The following is a 9,671-nucleotide window of genomic DNA, read 5'->3' on the forward strand; positions in this document are numbered from 1 at the left end:
ACACACACACCAGCTCAAGCAGCAAATGAGAAAGAGAATGACGTCATCCACTACCAAAGAGTAAGGAGGTTGCAACTGCAATGCCTTGCTCAATAACAGGGAATGTCTAGATCTTCTAAAGTAGTCTAAAGCGGCAGGAATATCAAGTCACTGTGATGTAATCGTCCATCAGTTGGATTTGCAACAACAAAAACATTACAGATAGAAATATTAAAAAAGCAACTCTGACCAAAATCCATTGACAACTTTCTGTGACACATTGTCTTCAGACAAACAAGTAAATCAAACAAATGGGGCAATCACCTAAAGTCTTCCAACATTTGATGGTGGAAGTAAAAAAAAAAAAAAGACTACCTGAATCCAGCAGAGGACAGACTCAGGTACCACCTGATATGTATTGGTTTTATAAATAAAATGTGCTTTAATGATAAACTCCACAGTTCATTTTTTTAATTGACATTGCGTATATTTGTGCAAGTTTCTCCAAGTTATGCTAAACATCATGTTAGCCACAAACCTAAACTAGTTCATGCTTCTAATGACTTAACAACTCGAGCTAATGTGAGTTAATATCAGCTACTTGTTGGTTAGAGTGACTTAAAATAACTACTGGTTGGTCGAATTGAGATCTAAATAAATGCCTTATGAAACTATTTTCAGTTTAGTAACAGCTGCTATTTTGAGAAAAAGATTTTTTACATAGATGCCAATTAAAAGTTGTTTCAGGTCGCCCTCAGGCAATTTATAGCATACATATAATATACATATATATGGTATTACTGCTGTATGTTCTTAACTGTTTCATCGTACGTGATCATTTAATTCTGGCTGACTATTGAATGTCTTCATCATAAAACTTTGACATGATTATTGTCTTCTACCCCATATTATAACTTGTATGGTCTCTGTTCACTAATGTTACTGTTTTTTGAGCTTATTAAATAAAATTCACAAAGATAATTTCAGAACTCCTGGTTTTGTTTTGTTTTTTTATTTCTGTGTATTTGAAATATGAGACAATAATTATTTTGAACAAGCCAGGGACAATGTTAACACTGTTTTTGTTATTGTCCTTTCACTGTCAGACAGCAAATTGTGATTTGCAGGGAGGACATTCGTTTGGGTCATTTGAACCCAGAAAAAAAACCCAACACAATCGCAGAAAATTTAGAAATATAAAAAAAGAGGATGTTTAGAAGTATATTTGACATTATAAACTGGATGACCTTTAAACAAACAGAGCAGCCTGATATTTTTTATTATTTTTTTTGCATGATCTTGAACTAACTAAGTAATGACAAAAATGAAGCTCCAGCATTTCATTTCCTCAAATCTGACATTGCAGGAGTTGAACAACTTAAAGTGAAGTTTAGATTCATTTGACTCATCAAATCGCCGTGTGTATGATGAACACTCCACCTTGCACTTTCACCATCTTTATATATTAATATCTGAAAGCATCAAGGATTCTCATTTGTGGGGCAGTAGCATGTAACCCAGTGTCCCGAAAAGCCCCAGTTGTGTATAAGCTGGGACATCTCGCTAGAGTGTGGAGGTGGAAACAAATGCTGAGAGCAGCTGCAGACTGACTGTGTGTGTGCCCTGTGGTGTGTATTTTTAGACCAGAGCAGATGCTGGTGTATCACGTCTGCTGTGACGTCATCATCGCTCCCTTTGTCAGCTGAGTGGATCCCCACTCTCCTTCAAATGAAAGAAGTCAGGCAAAGGAGGGACTAGACGAATGGGAGAAAGTGGTACGATATCAGGGGCGATACAAGTAGGACAGGGAAAGGAAATCAGGAAAAAAATTAGATTTGAACAATACAAATAATGATGACAGCTGAGATGAAATTGGTAAGAGGCATGAGGAAAAGACGGGAAAAGGAGCGAGGCAATGTTCTGAAAAAATATAGGTAATAAATAGAAAGACAAGTTAAGAGAAATAGACATAAGTAGAGGGTAAAAGAATACTAGCAAAGTCAGGAGGTAATGTATTGATAAGTCGTGATGAAACCATGTCATACATTTAAACAGAGAGTAAGAATCACGGCTTTTTCCACACACACACACACACACTGAACCCAAACCACAACGCAGCATTAAAATGCACTGATAATGTCAGTGCTGAAGGACCTTTGATGCAATCTGCAATCTGGGGCGACCTCAACTGTTGGAGGGCATCCCATTCTCTCTCGGCGGCATCAACAATGTCATCAGGGTTAATCAGATCTAAACTCTGACTCTGTGACCTTAAACAGTGGGAAAACAAATAAGGAGGCCAGACCTACAAAAACGGTTAGACAGTTCTGAAGGAACTATAACCTCAACCCTAACCCTAAACACTAACCCCAACCTCGAACACCAACCTCTAACCTTAACCCTGAGCCTAACCCTAACCTCTTAGCTTGACTGTAACCTCTAACCCTAACACTAATCCCTAACCTCTAACCTTAACCAGGAAGTATTAAGTAAACAAGTTAGGAGGCGATACCTACAAAGATCATTTGATAGTTCTCAGTGGACTAACCCGCTCTAACGCTAACCCGAACCATTACCTCAAACATAACCCTAACCTCAACCCCCTTGTGTTTAATGTCTAATGCTGCTATGTACTGTATGTGCTCTTTGAGTGGCAGGTTACAACACGTCTATGAAGGTTATTTTCTGTAATCACGTTTTTCAAACCTATTCTAACTAAAATAAATCTATAGAGCTTCAAAAGAATATAGCTTTACAGGCATGACTTTTATTATACAGGCATGTATTTTATTACACATGGCTGCATAATAAAATACATGGCTGTTTATTCTTGAGAGTGATATTGTGATGATGTGACGTAAGTTAAGACCTACAGCTTTTTTTAGAGAGGAGGTGATGCAGAACAGTCTATCATAACACCATCCAGTACATACATCTAGTGATAAAAGAACCCCTTTGCTTTCAGGAATAAGTGTTATTGCAGTCTCGTCTCATGAGCCGCTGCCCTCATCCCAGTTTGATGGGATTATTTCCCTGGACAAGAGGGCTTTACTTTTCATTCAACATACATACTCATTACTGTCAGACAGACAGCAGCCAGAGGCTCTACCCCTGTGGAGTCCTGCACAAGGCATTATTTGTGGGAAGGACACAGATTCATAAAGATAATTTGTTTTTGTTCACTTTTATGTTATTATTTTATTTATTCCTTGTTTGACAATTAGCATGATGACACAAAAGGGGCATGACAAATTACCATGAGAGCCGATGGGAGGATTTCTCAGATCGTGTTTTATCATCGTGAGATACGACTTTTCTCACAATTTGTGTTTATTACACAGGGTAGACCGAGTAGAATCCACTAAATTGTGGAGTAGATTGTGATAAAACAGTTTACACTAGGCTCCGCGGTGCACTGACGCCGAGCCCTGTGTTTGCCCCAAGACAGCTGGGATAGGCTCCAGCACCCCGTGAGCCGCTACGGCGGATAAAGAGGTTCGGAAACGATGAAAACATTTACACAAATTAGAATATTGGCCATTTTTGCCAGATGCACATTATTTTAAAAAAATTCAATTCAATTCAAAAAACTTTATTTGTCTCCATGGGGCAATTGAGAGAAAGGGACAATTGCAAATTAAAAATTACAAATCTAACAACAAGATAAGATCTTTGATGTTACATCCCAGGAAGTACAATGGAGAACAATTTGCAGTGTGTTCAATGTTTCCCAAAAACTGTTTTACATCGTCGCTACTTTAATGAAGTTTGCACGAGTACCAAAAAGTTTTGTTGTTTTTTTAAAATTTCTAAAAATGTTATTTTGCTTTTTGCTGCAGAATACAGTAGCAGGAACATTCTCCCACCGGTTGTGTTTCAAACATACATTTAATTCCAGTTCAATATCGCTGTCACTTTAAATGGCTCCTTTGTGTCGTCATGGGAACCATTACAGAAGATAAATGTCAGGTGACTCTTTCATTGTAGACGCTGTCAATGTGTCTCTTTGACGAATGCCTACATTTATTTACTATATTATTTTGGGAAGTCAATTCCCGCTCTGCGACTTGAGATATAGCGTTATTCCTGAGCGGGTCGGCCTGATGGATGTCCTTCTCTGCACACATCACCTCATCCATACAACCTCTCATCTACGGCACAGCAGCCGGCTTGGCTCTCGTCCCAAATAATCAGGGCCGTACACATAACTACTCTTGACAGACACAAGCTGTCCGGCCTCCACCAGCCCTCAGCTTACACTTCTGTTCCTGCTGTGCTTGGCTGCTTGAGATATCATCAAAATGTGGGATGTTAGGTTAGCTTACACAACTTCAAATATTTGTGATATTTTAGTTTGTGTTGTTGTTTTGATAAAAACGATTGAAATTCTAAGTCAGATGTTGTATAAAAGTGTGAAAATGCATTGAAAAGTGGTCTGTATGTTCACATCTCCTCCAGTTGTTACACACAATTGATGAAAAAGTGGAAATGAACATCATGAAAATGATTATATGCATTTCACAGCTCCTTAGCTTTAAATGTTTCACGTTCTGTTTAAATTAATGAGCAGCAGACCTCAAATATTCTTACCTAACTAAGAGACAACTGAATAACATTATGTCATGGAAAGGCTGAATCGTCTGCAGCTGTAGAAGAGCAGCCAGAGGAGAGCAGTGATTTTCAGGGGAGCAGGATTCCCCTGGGGGGGCAGCAAATGAAATTACTTGGTGGACTGTTGCGCCACGCGGGAAAGAAAAGGTCATTATGTGACGACAAAAGTTGCTCAAGGGACTTCTACCACACCAGAACAGAAGGTCACATAAGTGACTGGGAGCTGATGACGCTGAAGAACGCCATTCCTTCAGACAGGAAGTGTCTGGATCATGACCCCAGTCACACCGACGCTACCACATGGACTAACAAGCAGGTTTAAGATGTGTGTGTGTGTGTGTGTTTGTAAATGAACAAAATGGTTACTGACGAGTAACGTTTGCCTCTGCTGCTGACTCACACAAATCAACATGGACTTCTCATGAAAAGATGACGACGAGGCAAAAGGAGGATATAACGTGCATCTATACATTAACACGTGTTAAAACACGTTCTTCACAAGTTTAAAAACAGTGTTCACATCTTTGGACAACGCCAACACCTCTTGACAAAACAAACTGCTTCTTGTACTTTCTTAGAAAACCCAACTCAACTTCCAGAGAAACTTTTATAATTTCATGCCAGTGGATTCTAAAGAAATCTGTCAGGCACATTAGCTCATTAATAATGTTACAGATTAAAGTATGATGAATTGGTGGACTGCACAATGGACTATTCTGGCCCTGGTTTGACCGGCCTCTTATCTGACCTTTGCAGATACAAGCTGTAAGACACAGGAGACACAGAACCCCCTGTGGAACAGGACTGAGGGAGCAGATGTACATAAGCCTTCTTCACAATGGAGGGGTCTGTGGACATTTTATACTGTAAGAGTTCCCAATAACAGACTATTTTAATTTCTATAGACTCTTAAGGGAATATGGGTCTTGAAAGACTTAATGACCAAAAAGACTTTTTCCTCGGTATTTTTGCATATAAGGCAAACGTAGGACACTTTCTCTGTTACATGTATTGAAATTTTCCATCTTATATAAAAGGAAAAGGTGTATAAATGGCTTACTGTGTGTATTTCTCACAAAACTTTTTCCAATATTTGACTGACTGTACATTGGTATTGTCACCATGATCTTTGAAGACGTTGTAATGACAGACATTCACGTGCCAAAACAAATGGAAAGGTGATTCCTTTGCCTCCAAATGCAGTTTGATTTGAGCCCCCCCCCCCCCCCCCCCCCCCCCACACCCCCAAAAAAACAAAACAAAAAAATGTTCCAACAGTTTTTGCAGACTGAGTAGTCTTTGTTACAAAATGTACATCAAAATCTGTAATGTAAATGGACTTCTTCATTAGAGGGTAGTCCTAATCTGTATTATGATTTGTTAATGTCTATGCAAATTACACCAATCTACTTATGACAACAGTGCATTCATCTGAATGTTTAAAATTCACTTGAAATCAATTTTTTTAAACAACATTTTTAAACAAACATTTTCCAAGACTCATCCAAATTTAAATGCAATCAACTACTTCCCAATAGAAAGTACCTAGGAAGGTAGTATAAATGATAATATTGTATAAATTTACTTTAATTACTATCTAGGTCCAGTATTGTGTGTAAATAGATCACAACATAATCTTTGTAAATATTGAAAGTCTGAATTGTTTTTGTTAAGTATTTTTTTTTATTGTAGGACAGCAATTTGCACAAATTCAGTAGAATGACCCATAGAAGGTTATAATAATAGGTGTGTGGAGAGATTTTTCTCTAAAGTTCCGGTAGAGTTGCAAATTAATTATCATTAGGAGACAAAACTTAATACTGGTCAACTACTCGAAAACAATTTAGGAACATTTACTCATGTTCTGTGCTTATGTACAGATTTAAAGGGTTTTTATATTTATTTACTCAACAAAATTTCAGTCAGGAATATTTCAGTCTCAATTTTATTTTGGTAGTTCGTTTGTGGATTCAGATTTTACATTGAAGAAATAATATGAGCTTACCAAATAAAAAGGTGTGTTTGTCAAACCGGACACACATAAAGGAAAATTACTTTTCCAAAGAGCCTAATTTTTATTTTTTATGTTACATTACTTTTTTTTTCCCTGTTCAAATGTATTTTATACCTTCTGTGAGAAGTTCCGTTACTCTTTGTTTGGGAATTCAACTAAACAACTCATTCAAAAATATGAAAAAAAATCACTCAACAGGCTATGAAAAATGTTGCTTACGCGTGAAGCAACAGTTTCAGCTGTCGAAAGACATTCCTGCAGACTGAGCGTTTCAATTTTTCATACTTGAGGTGAATTTTCCAATGATCCTTCTGGAGTATTGCATGACTTTAAGGATTGTATAAATAAGTACTTTTCCCACCACTAAAAGTAAAGGTTGACTTGTCAAAGTTTATCTGACTGTAGTTCATATATAAACATGAACACATATAAAGCTGATCACCTGACAGACTCAGTTTTATTATTCTTAAAGTGACAGTAACGTTTCTCACCTGATTTGAGATAAATACCTGGTTGAGAAACCCCCCCCCCCCCCCACTGATACTGAGACTGGCTGAGCTCTGAATGGGACCACAGGTAGAACTTGTTCTTTTATAAATGGCCACAAACAGAATGATAACTTAGGGCTACACATCTAGCCAAAGAGAATTAATGCAGCTAGTTGGGAAGAGGCAAATTAGAGAACCGTGTTGTGCCAGCAGAATCACAAGTTAACAGAGAATAATGATTTTCACTGTTCTTCTTTTACCTCTTGCTTTCTACACACACACACACACACACATACACGGGATGCAGCACCATCCCTCTGTAATGCATCACCTGTTCACACACTCGGAGAACACCCATTCCAAATGGAAAGCAGGGAGAAAACTAAACTCGAGGGTGTTAATTTTTATGGATATTAATAATCAATGTACTGTACACTGCAACGCCGAGCAGATTAACACAGTGACGGCTGCAGACTTGAACACATCGACCGTCAGCGTCGTGCAGGTGCGTTTCTGCTCCCAGAGAGCATCTGCGCTATCTGCGTTTAGCATTCAGAGTGACACAAGACAAAGACACGTCAGCCCCAGAAGAGTCCGAACGAATAAGAGTCCACAAAGGAAAGAATTCTGGGTAATGTAAATGACTGAGGAATTCACAGAAAAAGCTGAGATCAGGAAAGAAGAGCTGTGCTAATGAAAAGTTAAAGTAATGATAAAAGTGAGCTGAACTATGCCTTTCAAAGAGGAACTGTACTTTTTATTGATAAAATGTGCATTATTTACCATTTTTTACCATGTGTGGGAACATCAGTAGCTGTTTTTACACTGGGTGGTACATTGAGGAAAAGAAAAAAGACACATAAACAATGACAATACTCACTCAGTGTTTGCCATGCTGCTTGGTGCTGGAGAGAAGGTTGACACAAAGTTTTCACTCAGTTCAGACTGTTCTCGTGCTGAAGTTCACCTTTTCTACTGGAGAGTGTTGTTTTCATGTTGAACCTGGAATAAATAGGTAAAATAGGTAAAAGTAAAGCAAGATACAAGTCACATGTGGACTAAGGTTATGACCATGTCCCCAATTTACTACTATCATCTGAATAAACATCTTTTATAAGTTATTTTTTGTTTGTTTTGTTTGGAGAAGAAGAGTAATGATTTTTTATATTGTTTGATGAGTAAAAACGTGATGCAAATTGCTTTTCCCTTCAGGGGGTCGCCACAGCGGGTCAGTTACCTCCACCTAACCCTGTCTTCTCACACCAACTACCTTCATGTCCTCTTTCACTACATCCATAAACCTCCTCTTTGGTCTTCCTCGAGACCTCCTGCCTGGTGGTTCAGAACTCAGCATCCTTCTACCAATATATTCACTATCTCTCCTCTGGACATGTCCAAACCATCTCAGTCTGGCCTCTCTGACTTTATCTCCAGAACCTCTAACATGTGCTGTCCCTCTGATGTACTCATTCCTGATCCTATCCATCCTGGTCACTCCCAGAGAGAACCTCAGCATCTTCATCTCTGCTACCTCCACCTCTGTCTCCTGTCTTTTCCTCAGTGACACTGTCTCTAGACCAAACAACATCGCTGGTCTCACCACAGTTTTGGACACCTTTCCTTTCATTTTAGCTGAAACTCTTCTATCACACATCACACCACACATTCACTGCTCTAACATACTTCTCTGCCACTCCAGACTTCCTCATACAATACCACAGTTCCTCTCTGGACACCCTGTCATCAGCTTTCTCCAGATCTACAAAAACACAATGCAGCTCCCTCTGGCCTTCTCTGTACTTCTCTATCAACGTCCTCAAAGCAAATACTGCATCTGTAGTACTGTTTTTTTGGCATGAAACCATACTGCTGCTCACAAATGTTCACTTCTATCCTTAGTCCAGCTTCCACTACTCTTTCCCATAACTTCATTGTATTGTAGTTGCCTCAACTCTGCACATCTCCCTTGGGCACCAGCACACGTCTCCATTCCTCAGGCATCTTCTCACTATCTAAGATTGTATTGAACAACCCGATCAGAAACTCTTCTGCCACCTCTCCTAGTGTCTGCCTATCAATAGCATATTTTTAGTTAGAGAATTTACTTTGAAGCTATTTATTGGAGGATAAACTTAATATTATAAAGGCTTTCATTACTTTCACAAAGGACCTAATAAACCTTTTTTTTTAACAGAAAATGTGTTTATTCTATTTGTCTATAAACGTGAACGCTCAAAACATTATGAATGGATGCTTGATTGCATTTTTTTTTTTTGAGAGGTAGGTTACCGTCCAAGGAGCAAATCATTGGATTTTGTTATCTACCATTGTGTAGTGAAGGTAATTACACAATCTAGTACCATAATAACGCCTGTAATATGTGGGCAAAAGTTACACAATGACATTCCCTTAGGATCTACCACACATCACAGTCTGATCTGAACCCAGGTGATGTCAAGTCCTGAGGGCTCAATGACAATATGCTGCTATGAGATGACAGGTAGTTCTACACACTCACGATTAAAGATCGAATTACAGCTGGAAGTGTGATAAACAAGGAGGATCGAACCTATTTATTG

At 38.6% G+C, this 9,671-nt stretch overlaps 1 protein-coding gene across 1 annotated transcript in view; it reads right to left on the reverse strand.

Moving 5' to 3' along the window:
* LOC137598529 (transmembrane protein 266-like) overlaps window positions 1-8,073 on the reverse strand; it is a 30,915-nt gene extending 22,842 nt beyond the window's left edge. The window contains exon 1 of the mRNA XM_068318774.1: window positions 7,973-8,073. Coding sequence (XP_068174875.1) covers window positions 7,973-7,986 — 14 coding nt within the window. The 5' untranslated portion in view covers window positions 7,987-8,073. The remainder of the gene's footprint in view (window positions 1-7,972) is intronic.
* Between the last annotated feature and the right edge of the window lie 1,598 nt (window positions 8,074-9,671).

Source organism: Antennarius striatus, chromosome 1 (genome assembly GCF_040054535.1).
Source record: "Antennarius striatus isolate MH-2024 chromosome 1, ASM4005453v1, whole genome shotgun sequence".
NCBI lineage: Eukaryota > Metazoa > Chordata > Actinopteri > Lophiiformes > Antennariidae > Antennarius > Antennarius striatus.